The sequence below is a fragment of the Trematosphaeria pertusa genome, assembly GCF_010094035.1.
Source record: "Trematosphaeria pertusa strain CBS 122368 unplaced genomic scaffold BU26scaffold_17, whole genome shotgun sequence".
Taxonomy (NCBI): Eukaryota; Fungi; Ascomycota; class Dothideomycetes; order Pleosporales; family Trematosphaeriaceae; genus Trematosphaeria; species Trematosphaeria pertusa.
In genome coordinates, this window is record NW_022987228.1 from 787,541 (window position 1) to 808,525 (window position 20,985).

The 20,985-nt window shown below is 58.1% G+C and overlaps 5 protein-coding genes across 5 annotated transcripts; 2 read left to right on the top strand and 3 right to left on the bottom strand.

The window, feature by feature from the left end:
- Positions 1-5: 5 nt before the first annotated feature.
- BU26DRAFT_570190 (uncharacterized protein) lies at positions 6-4,282 on the top strand (the record flags this gene model as incomplete). The annotated part of the gene is made up of 3 exons (XM_033833975.1): positions 6-2,606; positions 2,827-3,090; positions 4,064-4,282. Coding segments are annotated over 3 exons (3,084 nt in total), but the record flags the coding sequence as incomplete, so codon positions are not given.
- Positions 4,283-7,278: 2,996 nt separating this feature from the next.
- BU26DRAFT_466178 (uncharacterized protein) lies at positions 7,279-8,638 on the top strand. Its single transcript, XM_033825221.1, has one exon. It carries the CDS (start codon positions 7,476-7,478, stop codon positions 8,199-8,201), a length of 726 nt encoding a protein of 241 aa, XP_033678505.1. The 5' UTR covers positions 7,279-7,475; the 3' UTR covers positions 8,202-8,638.
- BU26DRAFT_437095 (uncharacterized protein) lies at positions 8,581-8,871 on the bottom strand (the record flags this gene model as incomplete). Its single annotated transcript, XM_033824212.1, has 1 exon — positions 8,581-8,871. One exon carries the CDS (start codon positions 8,869-8,871, stop codon positions 8,581-8,583), a length of 291 nt encoding a protein of 96 aa, XP_033678506.1.
- Positions 8,872-10,018: 1,147 nt separating this feature from the next.
- On the bottom strand, positions 10,019-11,476 carry BU26DRAFT_118808 (uncharacterized protein). The gene has a single exon (XM_033819491.1). The coding sequence runs from the start codon at positions 11,219-11,221 to the stop codon at positions 10,469-10,471; it is 753 nt and encodes a 250-aa protein (XP_033678507.1). The 5' UTR covers positions 11,222-11,476; the 3' UTR covers positions 10,019-10,468.
- Positions 11,477-16,261: 4,785 nt separating this feature from the next.
- BU26DRAFT_118820 (uncharacterized protein) lies at positions 16,262-20,985 on the bottom strand. The gene is made up of 2 exons (XM_033819492.1): positions 16,738-20,985; positions 16,262-16,680 (listed from the first exon to the last, which is right to left on the bottom strand). Exon 1 carries the CDS (start codon positions 20,970-20,972, stop codon positions 16,755-16,757), a length of 4,218 nt encoding a protein of 1,405 aa, XP_033678508.1. The 5' UTR covers positions 20,973-20,985; the 3' UTR covers positions 16,262-16,680; positions 16,738-16,754.

A 20,985-nucleotide genomic window follows, 5' to 3' on the forward strand; every position in this document is an offset into this window, starting at 1 on the left:
AGGAGAAGCAGGAGAAGGAGAAGCAGGAGAAGGAGAAGCAGGAGAAGGAGAAGCAGGAGAAGGAGAAGCAGGAGAAGGAGAAGCAGGAGAAGGAGAGGCTTGCGAAGGAGAGGCTTGAGAAGGAGAGGCTCGAGAAGGAAAGGCAGGAGAAGCAGAGGCAGGAGAGGCAGGAGAGGGAAAGGCGGCAGAGGGAAGAGAAGGAGAAGGAGGACCGGAAGAAGCGTGAAAAGCGAGAGCAGGAGGAGAGGGAGAAAGAGCAATGGGACAAGTTCTTCAAGGAACAAGAGAGGGAGAAAAAGGAAGCTGAATCGAAGAAAGGGGACAAGGACGAGCACGACCACAAGAAGGGTGGTGACCATGATAGGAAGTCGCCGCTTTCTCCTGGACCTTCTGGCAATGGATCGAGCTCTGGCGGAAAAGGCGGCGATGAAGATGGGCATGATGGCTATAAACCTGGCGGTGGAAGCTCGACCGTCCGCTCAGAAGGGACTAACAAGAGCGAACCCAATCAGACCTTGCCTTCTTCACAGGCAGCAAATCAGGCCCAGACGCAGACGCCGCCAGCCATGCAAGCTCGGGCTGCTTCACAGACCCGGTCCGATATACTAACCTCGCCATGCAGCGTTGCCACCACAAATGAAGTAGGAAACGCTCAACCAGACGCCTCTGACTCTGCTCAAGGTGCTGCGGATGTCGGACAGAGCGCGATCAAAGACAAGAGCCAGACGGGTGCAAAGCCTTCACCGCTTGTTCTGGATTCATCTAACACGGATTTTTCGAACTCCGTAGCCGGCGCTTCCAGTCCTACCAAGCTCAAACCCGCCCTTGACTCCGGTGCTGGAACTACAAACTCCCCCTCCGGCTCACCGGATACGCCGGGAACAAATACCAATGGTCTGTCCGAGGAACCGGTGACCCCATCACGTCCGACTCTGACGCCGAAGTCAGTGCGGAGCAAACTTAAAGGTGCGAAGTCTCCAAACCTTTTCGGCGCTTTGAAGGCCGCAGGATCTGAAGTAACTGGAAAATATCCAAAGTCAGCTAGTGGCGCCGTCTCCCAAGGGTTCGATCCCGATGACCGGAATACTCAGTCTGAGGTAATGTCTGATGAGCATCTTTCTGCTTCGAAGCCGCTTTCCAGCAACGACGATATTGAATCGCTTGCTAAACGCCAACAGGCCGCTTTCGCCCAACCACAGGCTCCCTCTCCAAGCAATGGTGCTTTCTCGTTTAGTTCCAGCCAGCAGAATCCGAAGACTAGCGCAGGCAGTGGTCCTCCTTCATTTCCCTCCGCCACCGGACGGCCACTGAGTTTTGGCGGTGCTTCACCGACTCTGACGAGTCCCGGTGTATTCCCCTTTGGAAGCGCTCCAGTCTCTAGTCCTGGATCTCCAATCGCCACAAGTGCCAGCACGTTTAGCGCTGCAACGCCAACGAATTTCACGTTTCAGCGTTCTCCCGTTGGTGGTCCAATACGCTCCGGAAAGCCACGGAAAGGTAAAAGGCACGTTAAAACTCGCGGCGGCAATATTCCTTCATCTACGCATTTGCCGGCTCCAAGAATACCTAGCCCCAAGCTGCCCCATAGTAGCTTTACTGTGCCAAGTGGGACTTCAGGGAATAACGGAGTCATAAGCAGTGCCCAATCCCAGCCAGGGCCTACCCAGCCATCGGAAAATCATGCTATCGAAAACACCGAAAACTCAGCGAGTTCGGATACGCCCATGCCAGACGCAGGGACTTCGCGAGAGCTCACCCCGGCTGAGAAGATGAAAGGGTTACTGAAAGATCTCGACTCGACGCCTTCCGCACATACCACCAATGAGCCCGCTAACAGCATAGCAGAACAGTCTGTAGAGTCCGCCCAGCCACCCGGGACGGGCTCGGAGCATCCTTTCTCGACCAAGCCCGCGCACTCGCAGCAGGATACTCTCATGAAAGATGCTGAAGCCGAGGTTTTCAATCCTTTGCCTGAGGATCTACCGGCCCCGGGCGCAATTACTATCCCGGAATGGGATCGTCGGCAACTGAAACAGCGGCTCGAGAAAGAACGTTTGTACACTCCTCCACCGGTCACTCCTGGTTCTAGCGCAAGCCGCATGACCGCCCAAAACCCCAACCCGGATAATTATTCAACAGCGACGAATCCGGGTAGCTATTCACAGCAACGGTACCGTGGATCACGCTGGACGCCGCAACCGGCATATAGTCCATCAAGCCCGTGGTACTCCCAGCCACCGCCCGCATCTCTTAGGCCGAGACCGACAACCCCACCGTATTCTCGGAGTAGTTACACACAAGAGCCTCGATCTTCGTCAAGGACAGACACCGTGGTAGACAACCGTTTTGTGTACGAGAAGCTGCCTGAGAGAGAACGTCCACAGCACCCGAGCTACGAGTCCGCCAGTCAGGGTGCGTACTATAGGATCAGGAGTATTTCTTCGGTCCCTCTATACAGTCCCACTGCGCCCGCTACCACATCCGCCACTGCAGATGCTCCTGGAGCTGGAGCTGCGCCTGCTCCCCAAGAGCCCGCTGGCCAAGCGGCACCTACTTCTTCGCCGTCGCGCGGATCGGGCCCCCAAACCGGAGATGCGGAGGATGGGGTATTCGATCCTCTCGCCGGAACTCGTCGGTGCTAGCCTCAGAGTAGCTCAGCCCCATATACACACTCCACGGCCATGCACTCCTTGGACGCCGGCGCCAACATAGAACACTCTACGCCTTGGCGCGCATTTAGTGCCGTCGGCGGCCTGTAGGGAACACATCCTTCTGAACCCTTACTGTGGTGCGCCTGCCGTCTTGGTTGCATTCGTGCAAAGCTAGCTTGGAGCGGACGAGCTGGATGACGAGGAGATTGCGAATGTTACGAGGTGGGGAGCGGAGAGGAATGAGGAGGAAGCGGCGGAGCAGGAGGAAGCCCTGAAGAAAATGGCCAAGGCTGACGCGAAGAAAGCCTTGATGGGATGGATCAATGCTAGGGCGGAGACAAGGGCCGCGGCGGTGGATGTCCTGCCGCGCAGGGCTGCAGCCGAGATAGGTTTGATCCGGCCGATTACGATCGCTCCGAGCATCATGACGGTGGCATTGGTGAGCATGACTGGTAGAATTTTTTGTTAGATTGGCATTCTTTTTTTTGCGATGTCTGTAATTCTAGTCTGGCGCTTTGTATGTTTAATGAATTATTTGTTATCTCGTCATTGAATACCTTGCACATACTCTACTCTTCCCTTCCGTTCACGTCTTCAGTATAAACCGTGCTAAACCCTTGTTCAATCTCGCTCCCTACCTCCCCATCAACGCCATCAAAGTCATCGCAAACTTGCTCCTCAGAAAACCGCCGCCGTGGGGCTCGCTAGCTACACCGTGGACTCGCCCAGCAAGGTCTCGCTATCCTACCGTCAATTTCTCCACGATGGGCGTATATTCCCGCTTCCTTCTGCCGTCCGTGTTTGTTGCCGTCACGTGCACTGGGCAATACAGCGACGCCGGACCATGCTGCTTCGGGCGTGCCCAGCGATAAGCGAAGGATTGTGGCCCGTGCGAGACAGCAATCATACCGCTTCAGGCTCGCGCAGCTCCAATGTGGCCCTTGCGCTCCATAAGCGGAGAAACTTGCGGTTAGCGTGCTCTCACGTGATGTCTCGGCGCCAAGGGGCGCTAGTGGCAGCCCACTCCCATATAAGCCCGCCCACCGTCTTCCCTTCTTCCCACTCCACCAATTCAACCTCAAAATCGTCTCAACTCTTCATCTTTCGAGTCGTCTCAAATCTCTTTTCGACGCTATGATTTTCATACCTTACAACCTTCGGCTTCAAGCCTCATCTCAAGTATATCTTCTCTGAGTCCACTTCATCGCAGCACTCACTGATACATATCAGACTATCCTACCATGACATCATTGTCTCAAGTCTACCTCTACCTCCCTTGAGCTCAGTCTACCTCATCGACACAGGTCTTAGTCATGTCATTCAACTCTGAGGCCACATAGCCTCCCATGACTCCATGTCAACTACAAGTATACTTCCATCTACCTTCATTGATATGTTACTAATACCTTTAGTCACTCTTCAACAAGTCGAGTCTTCTCTTCACCTTCTACCTTCAACTCTACCTCCGGCTCTACCTTACTCTCTACGTCGCCTTCATCGCCTTTCGTCTCTGTCATCACTCTATACCTCGACCATTACCTCAATTCGACACCGTCCTCACCATCTCACCACGCAACTACAATTCCCTCTCCACGGCGGATTCGACGCCCAGGCTGAAGTCTTCCGAGTAGGCCTCGATACGTTCCATACGTTCCGATTCAAGGTTACCAAGGGTTCGAGCGGTTCGGCTACAGCGCAAGCTGTAGGGGAGTTCATGTTGTTTAAGTCCTGCGTGGAATCTGAGGGTCTTCGTACCTGGCCTAGGCAGCAACCTCTCACCTCTTTCCACGTGTGTTGGACCATCCGCTCGATATCGCAAGAGTTATCTAGTACAGGGTGTGGTACTAAGGCCACAGGGTCCCTTGAGTCGGATGTTGGTCATGCTCTCAGGGTTTGGGTCTTTCATGGATGTTAGGGTTTACAGGTGCTTGGGTTCAATCATGGTTGATGGTCTTAGATGTCTGGGTTTACAGGGTGCTCCTACAAGTGAGCTGAACACATCGAAAACAATACATTCTCTCACATACCATTCATCTTCCCTTGTCCTGTACTCGTTCGTGACTGCTTTCCACTCATACTTTGCGACTACGCTCAGGTTTAAGGTGCCTTCTCCGGTGCAGTACTAACACATATGACCTGCCTGCGTAGCCTGGAGTCGCTAACTATCTCAAGTATTCCCCTGCATCAATCCTGCTCACCCTGCTCTGCGTCGTATCACGGCCACCGTACTGGTCTATGGTGAGTGAGATACATGCAGATGCGCACCATGCTCATTCCGCGCCGCCACTATCCGGAAACCGTGCACACCAGAGAGCGAGTAAGGTCTGCGTTTGGGGTTTGAGGTTTGGTATGGTGGCTGGTAACTTCGTCGGTCCGTCTGTCCGTCTGTCCGTCTGTTCGCATGGATTGAGTTTCACCACAGTTTTAAAAGGCTGTTCGTGGAGGGCGAGAGGGCGAGAGGGAGGGAAGGCGTACGTCGGTCGAGTTCGGCTTTAAGGGCCTGCGAGATGTAGTTTCAAGACTGACTAGGTATTCCTGACAGTGGTTCTCCTATCAGAAGAGGTACGGCAACGTGAACTAGATAGCTGGAAAATCAATGAACGGGGTTCGCAGCTCTTTCTCAGCACGCGCATGCGGGAGGGTGGGAAAGTCTCCGCTCTGGTGGAGTTGGGTGGGATTGGTGCGATGGGGACTGGTAAGAGGGAGGGAGGGAGGGAGGTTGAGGAGATTTCTCGAGGAGCGGATTCGCAACTTCAGCGTCTGCCTGCGCAAAAGGGGGAAAGTCTCGGTTTGGCTGGGCCAGTGATGGTTTGCACATGCAGCCCTCCCTGGGTTGGAGTGTTTGTCGCTGCGCATACATGCAGTTGTTTAGGAGGGCGAGACAGTTGAGATAGGCGGGGCTTTGGCCATTTGCGTGGTGGAGTGGAGTGGAGTGGATGATCAATTACGTCGGCAGTAAGGGGACTCGCGGGGTCGGTCGGCGGTGAATTTCTCAGCCCTGGTGGGTGGAGACCAAGGGAGAGAAGTGTTGGAGACGGTCAATGGTGTGAAGGAGAAGCTGTTCAAGGCGGACGTGATGACGATTCTGGTTGTTGGCTATGGTCACGGTCATGGTTAAGCGTACGTGGCAATCGATATCGGGAATTGGTTGACGGTGTTGTGTTGGCTCGCAAATATCGACACCAGCTGCGCTGTGAATGCATTGAAATTGAACTCGTTGGCCCAACGGCGCCGTATGTAGCTACGCACGCATACCCACTTCCCCTACATTCCCTCGAGCAGGCCGAGCCTCGACTTCTTCCCCTCTTCATCATATCTGCCTGATCATATTCCTATTCCCTCGACGAAACGCGCACTTCCCTCCTCTATATAAACCCCCACCACACGCCTCTCGCCCACCCGCACCGCGAGCAACCTCCACCCTCCATCCTCAACCACAGTTGTCCTTGCACATCAACATCAACAACCAGAATGTCCTCCTCCCCAAGCGAACAGTTCAAAAAGTACCGCGAGCATACGCGCTCGGACTCGACGGACTCGGACGATTCACGTAAGTCGCATTCAATTCGGGAAATTCTCCTTCCCAGCATTATAATTTGCCCAGGGGATTAGAAGGCAAGAACTGACGGGAAGATAATAGTGCCATGCCATACCGCGCCGCGGTTCCACGATGCGGGGGCGACGTGGGCTGGTACTGATACGCCTCCGGTTGGGACTACTTCGCCGGTACCGAGGGTGTTGATTCAGGGTATGCAGAAGTTGAATGTGTCTGGACGGGGACGGGCTAGTGCTGTCAAGGGCCCTGGGGATGTTGCTGAAGATGCTAAGGTGATGGCCACAGGGGCTTCGGCAGCAGAGGAAGACGAGGAGAAGGACATGGAGAGGGCAGCCGGACTCCCAGACCCCGATACGCCGATGAGAGGAACCAACTCCCTCAACTGGTACAACGACATGCTCGATCCTGTCATGGCCACGCCCTCCGCCCCGAAGACGCAAAGCACCTCGACCGGCGGCGCCGGTGCGCCAGTCTCAAGTCCCATCTTGCGCGAGGCCTCGACGGTCGCTCAGAAGAAGACCACGACGACGGGACCCGCGCGCCGGGCGCTTGGAAAGAAGAATCCCGCTGCTCTGAATCTGGGCCCTTCTTCCCCCAAGGCGAAAGGCTTCAATGCCGCGGCTTTCCTCAGGGAGAACTGGGCGTCTAGTCTGCGCGCGTCGGAGTCTATGATCCTGCTAGATGCCGCGGATGCTGAGAGCAGCGACGAGGATGTCCTGCTTGAGGACCGCTATGCGGTGATGCGCCGCGAGGAGAAGCGTATTCGGCGAGCGAAAGCGGAGGCTGAGCGTGCTGCTGCTGGGCAGGACGAGCAGATGAATGCCGTAAGGCGGGATCCGTACGGAAACCCCTTCGTATCGTCTCTGCGCGACGCGCCCGCAGTCGCAGTGGCTGCCGGCAAGAAAGCGCCGGCGACGCAGGCCAGCGCCCGCGCAGCGTTTACCCCCGCCAGCGCAGACGACGCGCGCAAGAAACGCAGCAAGCCCACCACCACCTCCCCCATCTTCAAACCGCACCGCCATGGCGACGACCTCCCCGATCCCTCTCTCTCCCCCGTCTCCCCCGCCAAACCCTTCACCCGCTACCGCACCGCCGCCGAGCTGCACAACCCCGCCTCCTGGTCCCCGACCTACGACCGCGCGGCCCGCACGCGCATCCCGACGCGCAGCTACAGCAGCTCCGACCTTGAGTCGCTCAAGGCCTCCACACATACCGTGGTACCCAGCTCGCGCGCTCGCGACGCACTAGCTGCCTCGCTCGCCGAAGCCATGGCGACGCCGCTCGTCGACGACGACGACAACTGGGTCCAGGCGCTGGGCGCCGCAGACGTGGGCGCCATCATCACCGCGTCGCCGCCCAAGCCGCGCCGGGCGCGCCTCCCGAGCTTCGCGATGCAGTACACGAGCGCGCTGGACAAGACGCGCGGGCCACTGCGCACCACGTCGGATGGGAATCTCATCGCGGAGGACACGGGCGACTGGCTGCTGCTCGACACGCCACCGCACGATGCCGAGGACCGCGTCGATCTTGCAGCGAAAGCGAACACTGCGCGTAGACGCTCGAGCGCGAACGGCCCCGTCATCGGCATGCCCGAGGCGAAGAACGGCGCCACGGGGCTGGACGACCCGCGCAGGCGCAAGCCCGTGGCGCGCGTGCTGAGGAATCGCATTACGGGGAGCGATCGCTTGCCGCCGCCTGGCTTGGGGAAAGAGGAGAATGGAGTGCCGAGCCTGGAGGAGCTGAGGGAGGTGATTCGCGAGCGGAGGAGGGATATGGATGAGCGCGTTGAGAAGAGCGTGCTGCGGGGGATTGCGAGACATCTGGGGCCGGTCGTGGAGAGGGAGTTTGGGGAGGGGTGGGCGGAGCGCGCGAGGGGCGATCGGGGGGTGTTTAGGAGGGTGTTGGATTGGACGCTTGCAGTTGAGATACGGGAGGAGGTTTTGGAGCGTGCGGATGGGGTGGTGGGTAAGGAGGCTGGGGAGGTCGAGGAGTAGGATGGAGCTGCTTCGGATATGGTCTGTCTGAGGAGAGCGGCTGGTCGTTCTGGGCTGGATGGGTGATTTTGCGCTTGTATCGAGCGGATGTGATGGTATGGTTTCTTGAGCCGGGAATGATAGTGAGCCATTCTTCTGCCTTCTTCCCGGTGTCCGCGTGGCTATTCTTCTTATACGCTGGCCCGCCATTAAAGCATTGATCGGCCCTACGCTTCCTCTTGCCCAGCGTCCCAGCTCCCAACGCCGTCCCCCACCCTCTTTCCCGGAGCCGTGTCTGCGAGAGGCACTTCGGCGCATTGTTCCCATGCAGTGACACCCCGCCCCAAGCCCTCTCAAGCATGCAAGCACAATCCCAACCCTCCCAATCTTCCACCGCCTCTCAAGGAAACGTGCGACTCCACGTATAATTAACCTTCTCCGGCTCTCCCCTCTTCCCCCTCCCCGCCCACTGCGCCGCAAACCCCACCGCCTCGCCCATGAACGCCTCGACGCTAAACCGCTCCGCACACCCCACCCTCTGCAGCTCCTCCAGCGCGCGCCCCACCCACGCCACCGCATCCGCCACCCCGCTCCCGGGGTCGCTCGGCAGCGGCACGCCGCGCAGCACGTCCGCGACGTCCGCGCCGCCCATGCCCTCGACCAGCTTGCCCACCATGATGCGCCCCAGCATGCGCGCCGGCGGCGCCGCGTGCGCGTCGATGCTCAGCCGCCAGCCGAACGGGTTCGCGGTGCTGGCGTAGGCCACGCTGTCGGCGACGCTGAAGGACGTCCCGGAGCCGCTGGGGTTGTGCTTCGGCTCGATCCAGAGGCCCCAGTCGTAGGCGTGCGGCGTGGATTTCGCGGCTTTGAGGGCTTTGAGCGCGCTGGAGTGCGTGCTGGCGGAGTGGAGGGAGGTGCCTGGCGGGAGGTAGATGGCGACGAAGACGCGGTCTTTGTTGCTCATTGTTGGGGGGTGGAGTGAGGGGGTTTGGGGGGATTATAGATTATATGTATGCGCGATGTATTAAGCACGAGGTTGGAGTAAGTAGTAGAGAGCGGCTATGAATCGCCACGCGCTGCTCAGAATTCGGAGGAACGAAAGCGAGAAAAGAAAAAGAGAGCAAAAGAGCGCGAGCGACGACGACAGAAGAATAAGGGTTCATTTAAGCAACACCAGCTCCAGCGCTACACGACTCATGCCCTGCGCTTAACAAGCGCAGTCCCGATTAGCTGGCGCGGCACCAAATATGTAGGGCCGCCTTAGCTGCATAACTTGCCCGGAAGCTGCCGTCCTTTCGCACGCAGTGTACGTCGAGCCGACATGCGACGGTTCTAGAGCCGCCCTAGCGGCGCCATCCTTCCGATGGGCCACGTGGAGCCACGCACGTTTCCGGGAAAGTTTGTTTGGACGTTTGTTGAGGGCGGTGTATGTAGCCGGGGAAGCTCGTACCGGGCCGGGAAGTGCCTCGGCAATCGTGGGCGGGTGCCATTTTCTGATAGAGAAGAGGGGAGGAGCAGAAACACGTTGGAAGCGTATTACTATTAAAGGCACGCCATAGAACTCTTGAGGTGGGTGTTTGAAAGCTGGACGACGTCCTGCTTCTACACTTTTCGGTCCTACACAGGCGGTATGTATCGATCACGTGATGGTGTTTCGTTCGCCTGCCGGGGGACGCGGAATATCTTCAATGTTGGGCAAGCTGTATGTACGGGACTGTGTAGTAGAGTGTTTGTCCATGTTGAAAAGGAAAAGACTCATTCCGTCGACGTTTAAAATGTTGTGAAGACTTCCGGAAAAGGGGCCTATCGATAACAAACGGCCCGATATCGCCAAGACTAGCGGTTTTCGCCCATCCCTATGTCCACATCACCTTAGCCGCACAACGCCTCCAGGGCTGTTTGTACCGTTGCACTTGAACGCCTCCTAAACGGGCTTTCTCCAGGAATCTCCTGACGCGCTTCTGTATCTGTCTGCTCTTAGGTCTCTGTTACCCCAGCCGCGACCCAGCTTATGCCTTTTCGTCTGTCCCCCCTGAATCTCACCACGAGCCCATCATCTCCTCTCATCGTGACATGCAGCCAGAAACATCAGATCGATGTTCATGCGCTATGCCAGGGGCCCTGGTGTCAATAGTCCCTGCATTACTCTCATCTGCGCTTCGATTGGCAGGCATGCCACAGCGAAGTTCACCCAAGGCCCGTGCGCTCTTACCATCCCTGCCATGCTGTGCCTTTTTGGGGGCGGAGAGAACGCTTGGATCCTTTTGGCAGTTGGGGATTTAGGAGAGCTAAGGTCTGATTTTCGTGAGGTGGAGAGGTGAGGTTTTTACTTTCTGTCTCTCGCTGCACGCTGTGTGAGGTAGTCTGTCGCTCGCTACGCTCGCTATGATGTCGCGCTCTCTGGTTTCGCGCCTGTGCATGCTTCTGCTTCTGCTTCTGTTAAGAGGGGACTCGGTTTCTGCATTTGCGTTCCGCAGCCTGGGTATGTTGCCGTTCCGCTTCTTGGGTCTCGTATTACCGCCCGTCTCGAATTGCGACCTCGTATCGCCCATCTCCACAGCTTGACGTGCAGCATCGGCACACGCGCGCCTCTTCGTATCACGCTCGCTAACTAACCACCACACTGCAGGCCTCAACTCAACGACTACCTTTCCCACCGCTCCCTCTCCCCCGCCAATCGAAGCCACCAGCTCCCGCCAGCCGAAAATCCACCTCGAGAGCAGCGCGACCGGCTTCGAAGAGACTCCGCAAAGCACGACAGAGCCGCACATCCGCTCCATCGAGTCGCTCGTCGCGCACTTCGAGAGCAGCGCATCTGACTTCGGGAGTGGTGACCCGGAACCCACGCCGCCAACCCATGGCTCCGATATCCAGCGCCCGCATCTGGAGACGTCGGCAGCGGGCTTCCAAGCCGGTGTCACGGACGCGCAACAACCGCAGCCCGCGAGTACTCCGAGGGGGAACGTGATCGCGCCAACCCTAACTGTAGTCACGAATAACGGGCAGACGTTCACGCCCGTGCCCGCGACCAGCGTGGTCATCGGGAGCTACACGCTCACGCCCGGAGGAGGAGGGACGGCGACGCTGGGAACTGGGCAGAGCGCGACGAGAGTGCATCTCGATGCCAGTGGTAGACCCGTCGTTGTAGTAGGAGATAGCACGTCGACGGTCCAGTATGCGCCTTCCGCGACCGTAGTCGAGGGGCAGACGCTCGCGCCTGGAGGACCTCCGGTTACCGTGGGCGAGGGAGCCCGGGCTACGACTTATTCGATCGACGAGGCGGGGCAGACGGTCGCGGTTGCGGACGGCGTAACGTCTACGCTGGCTCCTGCGGGTGTGCAGGTTTTCACGGTGGGCGATGTGACGGCCACGGCAAGGGCGGAGGAGTATCAGTACGTCGTTGCTTCGGCTACGCTTGCTGTGGGCCACGCGGTTACGATATCTGGGACCGTCGTCGAGCTCACCACCGATGCGGAGGGCGCTACGCTGCTTGTGGCGGGGGAGTCGACGACCACTCTTCTCCCGGCTGTGGTGCTGGGCGATGTGACAAGCTCAAGCGATGCATCGCAATCCACAGCAACAACCGGCGTGAGCGCGGGACGGACTACGTCGGTGGCTGCTGCTACCCCGGGCGTGGTGAGTGCCGGTCCCGACCCGAGTGCTACGGGTGGCGGGTCTGGCGCTGGGGACCTGCGCCTGAAGAGGTGGGATGTTGGCGTCGCGATTGGGGTGGCTTTGGCGATCGGCTGGGGGTGAAGTATGCTCGTGCTTGGAGAGAGCAAAGTCCTGGATCCGGTCAGCCATGCACGCCCCGTCGGGAGGATAGCCGTAGACGTCTCAAAGGCGCCTATATGGCTTCCACTCCGTATTACCCATCCGAGTGGCCTTCAACACACTTCGCGCGGTGACTGATATAGATGGAGAAGGGATTGGAGGAGAGCATGGTCGGTCATGAGTGGGTAAGATATCACATCACGTCACATAGCCAAAGACACTAGATGCATATAAAAAAACTTTTATTTTCTAACTCCCTCTCCCCCTTCACCCCACGACCCACCGAAAACTAAACAAAACAAAAAGGCAACGCCGCGCGGTCGCCAGCCCCGCCGAAGAAGCCGCCTCCTACTTCTTCAGCAGCACGCCAGCAGCAGCCAGCGACCGCGCAGCGAAGCCCCCAGCCGGCCGGACAGCGGCGGAGGCGGCGGCAGCGGACCGGACCGCCGCGCAGGAGTCGACGAACGCGTCGTCGGGCGTGGACGCGTCGCCCCTGATCTCCTGGCGGGCCTGGGAGCTAGTTAGCAATCAAGTCAAGCAGGAAGAGATAGATAGAAAGAGAAAGGAAAAGAAGGAAGAGAGTAACGTACCCGTGCATCCGCCGCCGCCGACTCCAGGATGAACTCCACCGAGGAGTCCGAGCCGCTCTCGGACGCCGCGGCGTCCTCATCATCCTCCTCTTCCTCCTCCTCCTCCACCGCCGTCGGGGCCGGCAGAGCCGGCAGAGCGCCGTCGCTGCTCGACGCGCGCAGCAGCGCGACCCTCGCGTCGTCCGCTTCGCTCCACGCCTGCAGCTGCGCGACCCCGACGGCATCCACCATCTCCAGCGCGCGCCGCTCCGCCGCCGCCGCGATGCGCAGCCGGCGCACCACGTGGAACAGGCACGACTCGCAGGCGGCCGGCTCGCCGCCGCAGCGCAGCTTCGCGGTCGCGGCGGACAGCTCCGCGAGGGCGGCATCGCGGTCCAGCGCCGCGGCCGCAGCGGCGCTCTGGTGCGCCAGCGCGTCGCGGCGCGCGCCCAGCAGCGCTTCCTGGACGCCGGCGAGCGTCGCGCCGGTGCTGTCCTGCTGCGCCGCCAGCTCGCCGTTGCGCGCGACCACCGCCGCCAGGTGCGTCTGCGCGTCGTGGAAGTAGAGCGTCATCAGCGCCGCCTGGTGCTGGGCGGCGCCCAGGTCGCGCGTCAGCGAGGCGGCGGTGGCGGCGAGGTCGTCGTTGTGCGCGGCGAGGCGGGCGAGCTGCTGCTGCAGGGTGCTGGGGACGTGCTTGTGCTGCGTGGTGGCGACGAAGCAGCTGAAGACGGCGAGCACGACGAAGAGCTGGACCAGCGCGGTTTTCTCGCCGCCGGTGGAGGCGGCGTCGAAGGCCGCGAAGGCGGAGGTCGTGTCGGGGTCGGAGTCGGAGCCGGACGTGACGTAGAGGAAGTCGGCTTCGACGAGGTGGTCTTGGAGGGTCTGGACTTTGGCGGCGAGGTCGTCCTTGTCTGTCTTCATCTTCGCCAGCGCGTCCTCGGCTGCGGTGAGCGTGGTGGCTGCGGCGTGCTCGGCGTCGACGTGCTGTTGTTCGAGGGTGGCTAGCTGGGTGAGGAGCTCCTTGTTCTGCTTCTTGAGAGCGAGCTCGGACTTCCTGGCGTCGAAGTAGTTGTTCTCGTACTTGGTGGCGTTGGTGGTGGCCTCGTTGAGCTTGTATGCGGTGACGTTGTTGGTGAGAGTGAGGTTGGAGAGCTCGCGCTTGAGGGCAGCGATCTCCTGGTCTTTGGTGTGGGTGAGGTCGGTGAGCTTTTGGTCATGAATGTGCTTGATGGCTTCAAGTTCCTGGTCCTTGGTATTGGTGAGGTCGGTAAGCTCCTGGTCCTTGGTGTTGGTGAGGTGGTTGAGCTCTTGGGCTCCAGCACGCTTGATGGCGGCAATCTCTTGGTCTTTCGTGTCGGTGAGGACGGTAAGCTCCTCGTTATGAACATGCTTGATGGCGGAAAGCTCCTTGTCCTTCGTGTTGGTGAGGTCGGTGAGCTCCTGATCATGGGCACGCTTGACGGCGGCGAGCTCCTTGTCCTTCGTGTTGGTGAGGTCGGTAAGCTCCTGATGATGAACGCGCTCGACGGCAGCAAGCTCCTGATCCTTAGTATTGGTGATGTGGGTGAGCTCTTGGGCTCCAACATGCTTGATTGCGGCAAGCTCCTTGTCCTTGGTATTGGCGAGGTCGATAAGCTCCTGGTCATGAACAGACTTGATAGCGGCAATCTCCTCGTCCTTCGCGTTGGTGAGCTCGCTAATCTCCTGATCGGCAGCACGCTTGACGTCCTCGATCTCGCGCTCATGAGCGTGTTTGAGAGTCGCGATGTCAGACACCTTGTTGTGGTCGACATTCAGAACGAGCCATCCCGACTTGTACCCCTGCTGGGGCTCGACGGTCATGTGGGCGACCTTGGGGGACTTGACCTGCTCCTTGATGATCTGGACGTCGGAGTCGGCTTGGCCCATCTTGACTGCGCTCTCTTCGAGAGCCGCCTTGGCGATCTTGAGGTGAGCCGCGGCGTTGTCATTGCTGGCGTGGGCCTTTGCGATGGCGAGTTCGGTGTTCTTGTTGCAGTCGGCGAACTTTGCGCGGAGCGAGGCGAGGGTGAGAGACATTGTGAGTGAGGTGAGGTAGGAAAGGAATTGGTGAGGTAGAAGACGACCTGGTGAGGTAGAAGACGACCTGATGAAGTAAAACTCGGAATTGGTGAGGTAAAGACGCCCCGGTGAGTGTATAACAGCAGCTAGGTAAAGAGATCTCGAAGCTTCAGAGAGCAGAGAGCAGAGCAGAGAAGTCGCAAAGAAAGCTGTACGTCTGAGACGATGCTGGTGTTGAAGCTATCGGTGCGATGATAGTGGAGAGAAGAAGAGGAAGAGGAAGAAAAGTCTGCAGTGAAGCTCGCCACAAAAGCTCTCGGGGGCACGCAACTGCCTCACTTGACGTCAGAAGGGCGCGTCGCGCGCCGGTGTAGCGGTGAGTCTTCGAATTGGTGAGTGCGGATTGGCTGGGCGCTTTGTTTTGGAAGGCGGCGGAGGCAGTTAGGTTTTAATTGCGGCTTGGCGGGGAGATTGCGTGATGGGCTGGCTGAGAGAGTGAAAGGTTCAGAGGGAGGAGAGGAAGGTGGGTTGAGCTCGGTGGCGAGCGGGCGGCTGGATGCTCGTGTAGAGCGTGTGCTGTTGTGTAAGGCGGCCTGTAGTGTGGTGCTGTTTTGATGGAGGGCGGAGTCGTTGTGTGACGGTGGCGAGGAGGGCAGGCGGGAGCATCGCTGTGGTGTTGAGAGTCCTAGCTGGCTCCCCTCAACCCGCGCCGTCGCATTGTTCTTTACGTTGATACAGACGAGCTGGCTCTTACAGTGTGCTTCTCACGCGCCGGCTACTTGTATCGTTCCGCCATCCCATGAAGAGCGCCATCGGCGCCCTGTGGAGTGAGACCTAACCCAGATCCCCAACCGCACGCTTGCGACTCCAAAGCGGTATTCCCTACACCATCGGCGAGAGATCCAGCGCTCGAACTCCCTTCTCGTGTCCGGAGAGCCCCGAGAGAAGTAGACGCTCTTCCCGATCGCGTATAATCTCACTGCCACCCGCCTCCACGATCTCCGTAGAAGCGACGGCGCAAGCTTGTCTCTGACATGTGCCCACAGACATCCTCCTCTTCGAAACGCCCTTCCACCGAAGCGCCGTAGTTCTCATGTCCGCCGTCCTACTCGCCCCCCGACCATGTCGCCTCCACGTCCGTTCTCCACAGCATCACGGTATGGTACAAGGGGCGAGACAAAGCCGAGTGGCAGATATTCAACGGCTCGGAACACTGCTGGCGGCGTTGGAGGGAGCGCGTGGTAGTCCAGGACATGTCAGGTCAGCGGGTCGATCGAATTGCGTCGGGAGATGGACGCAGGGCAACCCGGGTCGAGGGAGGACAGCGCCATGACAAAGTGAGGGTGGAAGGCGAGAAAACGGGAGCACGTAGAAGTCCCGACGATGACAGATCCAAGTCAGTACATCAAAGGCGCGGACGACTTTCAGCGTCAACAGAAATCACGTCCGCACATATCCATGGCGCCCAAAGGCTTTTGAAAACAATATGAATTCCCTCTACCAAACTCTATCTCATGCTCCCGTCCATATGTCATTATATCCTTCCATCGTCGAGAAGGTATCGCGGGCATACTGGCAAGTTCAACCGATCTATTGCCATTCAATTCCATCATATCGCCGACGCGTATATGCTCCGCCAAGTCCTGTTTGTGATACGCGCTTCGATCGTCGAGATTGGTGTGTTCAAGATCTATAAGACAGCGTTAGACCAGCATGAAAGGATAAGAGAGAATCTACTTACAATGCGGTTTGGTAGATGGGAGCCAGCATGTGTACGTCCTTGCAGGGAGAAAAAGCACGCCTGCTATTCCATGCACAATGCCGAAGATCAGATGTATTTGATCGATTCGGGAATTGAGGTTGGGCAGGTCGGCGTGGAAATTGAGCAGAAAGCAGGATCGTGGTTGGCCGATCGACTGCTCTTCTGGTGTCTCTTTGCTAGACATCATCGTACATATGCTCTCGTGTCTCTCTCCCGGGCTGTAATCTCTGATACCTTGGACTGGGGACCTTGTCGTGTCAGGCATCCTTTGTCGCTCTGCGTGCACATATGCCATATCGAAACTCGAAGAACCGGAAGCCGTGTTGTATCGTCGTCGCATCGTACATTTTCATCCCTGTGGCGGTCTGTTAGCGTGGTGTACCATATAGTCATCAGCGGAAGTAGACCTCACCCTCTCTGATATTGGATTTAGTGTTGCGGCTCGCCGCGTGGACGGCCATGGCCCTTCTTCCCGCGGTATCCGCCCTTGTTGACCCAACCGCCGCGGCCTCCACTACCCGATCGTCCGTTATGATAGCTGCCCCCAGGTCCACGGTTATTGCGAGCATTGTCGGTCTCGTTTCGTCGGGCAGGGTCGCCGTTTCGGCTAGGGTAGTTGTGTCCTCCACGGGCGCGCCCGCCGTGAGGCTGGAAGTTAGAAGGCCGCTGACCTAAGGCACCGGTAGCCTCCGGGGTCTGGCTCTCTCGCGTGTTGCCACCAAATGGTATTCCCCCAGCCGCCTTCTTGATGTCATTCTTCAGAGGCGCCTGCTGATTGTCGGTGCCGGTGGCGTATTTGCTTCCTCCCAGGCCACTTGGCCCACGATAGACCTCCTTCTTCTTCGCGATAGAAGGCAGTTCTCGGGGCTCGAGTAGCGCGCCTAGAGGTGTGGGATCTGGGCGAGTATCGGCGGGAGCGGTCGAGCGAATGTTTGACGCTGGCAGCTGCACGTTGGCGTTGAGCGTATTCGTGATGGCTCTAAACTGGTGAGTCGCCGCAAATTCCGATTGCCGACCCTGGGCAGCACCGTGGATATTGAGGTTGTTGGGTGCCTCTGGTGCGGGCTGAGTCGTCTGCTCTACATTCGTCTGCTCAGGAGGCGTCTCGCTGGCCACGGCCCACTTGCTCGCTAGCATTCCAGAGTTCTGAGTAACAGGTTGCTTTGGAGGAGTGGTAGGGGGAGTGGGTGGCGGTCGGACAACGGCTTCGGCAGCTGCGTTCATCACCGCGCCGCCCACGGCCGGTGTCTGCTCGCTGCCATCATTTACCGGAGGATCGTGAAGGTCGATGAGATTCTCCTCCTCAACCTGAGTCACAGCTGCGTGTTGACTGTTCAGCGTCTGCTCGACTATCTTGGATTCCTCTGCCTCAGCGGCACTTATCCCGGGAGATAGCTGTTCGTGACCGGTTCGATCCAGACTCGACGGGCCGGCACTATACGGGCCGCCGCTATTCGGGTTGGCTCCATACGCGCTGACGCTATACGGGCTAGCACCGTAGCCAGCATGCATGGGTGGTGCGCCTTCTGACGTAGCTGCTCGCTGCTCAATTCGCTCGAGCAACCCGGGAGGAAGCACAGAGGGACGAGACGGCGACGAACGGCGAGGGTCAAGAAGCCCACATCGGTGCCACTTGCCAGTAATTAAATTCCATATCCACTCACCCCTTCCCAGTTCATCTTCATAAGGAATGGGCTTTGGATCGGGGCTCGTAGGAACTGGCGGTGGCACAAGACCATCCACATCGACGGAAGATACGGAAGAAGGGGAGCGAGACTCCGACCCAGAAGTAAAGACCTTCTCGCCCTCAGATTCAGAAGTGGAAGTTTGCGTATGCTCGTCGATCACGTCTGGGACCTTGAGCTCTGCGGTCGGCTTCTGGGGTGCATCGGCTTTCGTCTCCTTTGTCTCCTTCATGTCCTCTTCCTTCTTCTCCTTGTCCGCCCATTCTTGCTTCCTCCTCTTCCTATCCTCCTCTTCCTTCTTCGGCTTGTCTTCTGCTTCCTTCTTCTTCTTGGCCTCATCTTCCCTCCTCTTCTTTTTCTCTAGATCCTGACCATACGGCATGAAGTCGCCCATAAAGACACATTGCTCATGGAGCAGTTTCGCGGCTTCGTCTTCGTCGAGCATTTCCTGATTGAGTCCATACATATCGTCGTCGTCGTTAGTCTCTTGGCCTTGGTTGCTCTCACCTGGCTGGTAAGAATCCACATTCGCTTGTGGGCATTGCAAGTCTTGCGACTCAGTGATGAGCTGGGCCTGTCCCTCTCCGGTTTGCACAGCCCGGTTGACGAAATCAATCCAGGCGTTGTCATAGACGCTCGCTTCTGCCATCAGACGCATGCTCTGTGCTAGCAAGATCTCGTTCTCGCGGCTCAATTGCGCAATGCGGTCGTGCGTTTCTCGATCGCGCCGGACAAGGTCTTCATTCTCCTGCAGAACACGAACAGCACGCTTCTGCATGTTGGCCTCTTCCCCAGCCCATTCTTTTGAGACCTTTCTCGCACAAGCATGCCAGCCCCGCGAATTGTCAGCACAGAAGCGGCAAAAGCAACTGCTCGGCTTCTTATTGCCGTGAGCGTCCTCGAACGGGTCGAAGCGAGTACAACGGGGGCCCTCCTCATCGCCGATCTTCTGTTTGAGGCGATCATTCTCAGAAGCCAGGTTGAGATTGTTGGTCTCGAGAGTCTTGTAGTCTTTTCGGACGGCGGCGAGCTCGGCGAAGAGCTTCGCTATCATCTTAGACGAAGCGACGTCGTTCTGCAGAGCAAGCGTGCGTCCGCCCTTGGCCTGGAAGATCTCAGAGTCGAAGTCATCTTCAGTCACGTCATCTTCAAAGTGCGCTTCTCCGGCAAAGTTACGCAGAGTGAGAAGGAGCCGCTCGCTGAGCTCCTTCTCGCACTTCAGCGCATTCTCTAGATGGCGGATCTCCTCTACCCCGGTGACTTCTGCGACGCCTTCGCTGCCACGTGCCGCATCGAGAGCGTGCTCCAAGTCCTTGATCTTATCGTTGAGCCCGCTGATTTCGGCAACGAGCTTTTTGGCATGTAGTTCGCGATTCCGTTCATTGTTTTGGATCCCCTCCAAATAGCGTACGTATGCTCGATTGCCTTTGATCATGTAGATAACGGTTCGTAGCCTCGGTTCCTTCTCTGAGAGCTCCTCCAAAAATTCGACGACTTTCTGAGTTTTCGCGTCGGGTATGTCTGCTTCAAATTGTTTTTGGATGGCGTTGTCTTGCTCTTCTTGCTTTTGGATGCGCGTCTCAAGAGTGCGAATCGTGGCGTTTTTCTGGCCAACCTCCTGCATTGTTACATTCAGGCGACCCTCGACCTCGACAAGTTGTTTAGCCAGCTCTTCCGACCCTAGATTCTCTGCTTGGATTTCCTGGATCATGGCCTTTTTGTCCGGTAGCGCCTCACTGGAGAGTTGGTCCATAGCTGCCTGCTGGGCCATCATGCCGAGCTCAATCAGGTCGACGCAGTTCCCATAGATCTCTTCATCGGAGGCCGTGGTGGTGTGCTTGTCGGATCCCTGCTCGGACTTCTTAAGCTGAGCCTTTAGTGAGCGCAGCTCGTGGCCCGCGGTCTGCAGCTGGGTATTGAGGAGGGCGATTCTGCTATCCGCTTCATCAAGCTTATCCTGGGTTGCACCTAAGGAAGTTTCCAGCTCCGTGCTCCGTGCTTTTGCGGAGGAAAGCTTCTCAGCGACTTCCTTCGCAACATGGCCCTTCCGCTCTAGATCTTGCTTGGTAGAGACTAGAGAAGACTGCAAGCCATTGCGCTCCGACTGAACCTTCTCCAGTTCGTGCTTGACTTTCAGGAGCTCATCTGACCGAAGCGTCAGCTCATTCTTCTTCGCCTCCAACTTCTCCATCGACAGGTCCATCTTCCTGACTGCGCCCTCAAGTTCGGCGCGGGTGGAGTCGTGTGCGGCCTTCTCTTTCTCCAACTTGGCTTTGAGGTCTTTCAGCTCATCACCGGCGCGCTCGAGCTGGACCTCTCGATCCTTCACTTGCCCTATCTCGAGCTTGACGCGGTTTTCGTTGTCCTTCAAGCTCTTCCGAAGTGCAGCGTTCTGGCCTTCGAGATCCGCCGATCGCTGTGCACCGGCTTCCAGGTCTTTCTTCAGGCCGTCGCAAGCATCGACAGCCTTTCCGAGAGACTTCTTGAGGTTATCAACTTCAGCGGAGTGGTCAGTGCTCACTGACAAAGCAGTGCTTTCAAGATTCTCAACGCGGTTCTTCAGCTCTTCAACAAGTGTGGACTTCTCTCGCTCGATACGCTTGACGTCCATGACTTCACGCTCAAGGTCTTGAATGCGGACATTCTTTCCGGCGATCTGCTGCTTCAGACCTTCGGCGTTGTCGGTCGTCCGCGCAAGCTGAGATGGATCCTCTTCCCTCGCCTCTAGCTTGAATTCCAGCCCCCGAGGCGTGCTTGCCGCAATGTGCGGGCCGGACTTCGTACGCTCGGCGTTGCTCTTCAAGGCTTCGATGCGCTCTTCTAGCGTCCGCTTGCTTCGTGCATTCTGGAGCATTGCCTGGAAAAACCGCTCCTCGTCCGCACTATTCGAGAAGATGATACCCATGAAATTGAACTGCGCAGGCGCCTCTGGCCTCACGGGTCGCGAGGTATCGGGAGCCATGTCGCACGACGGA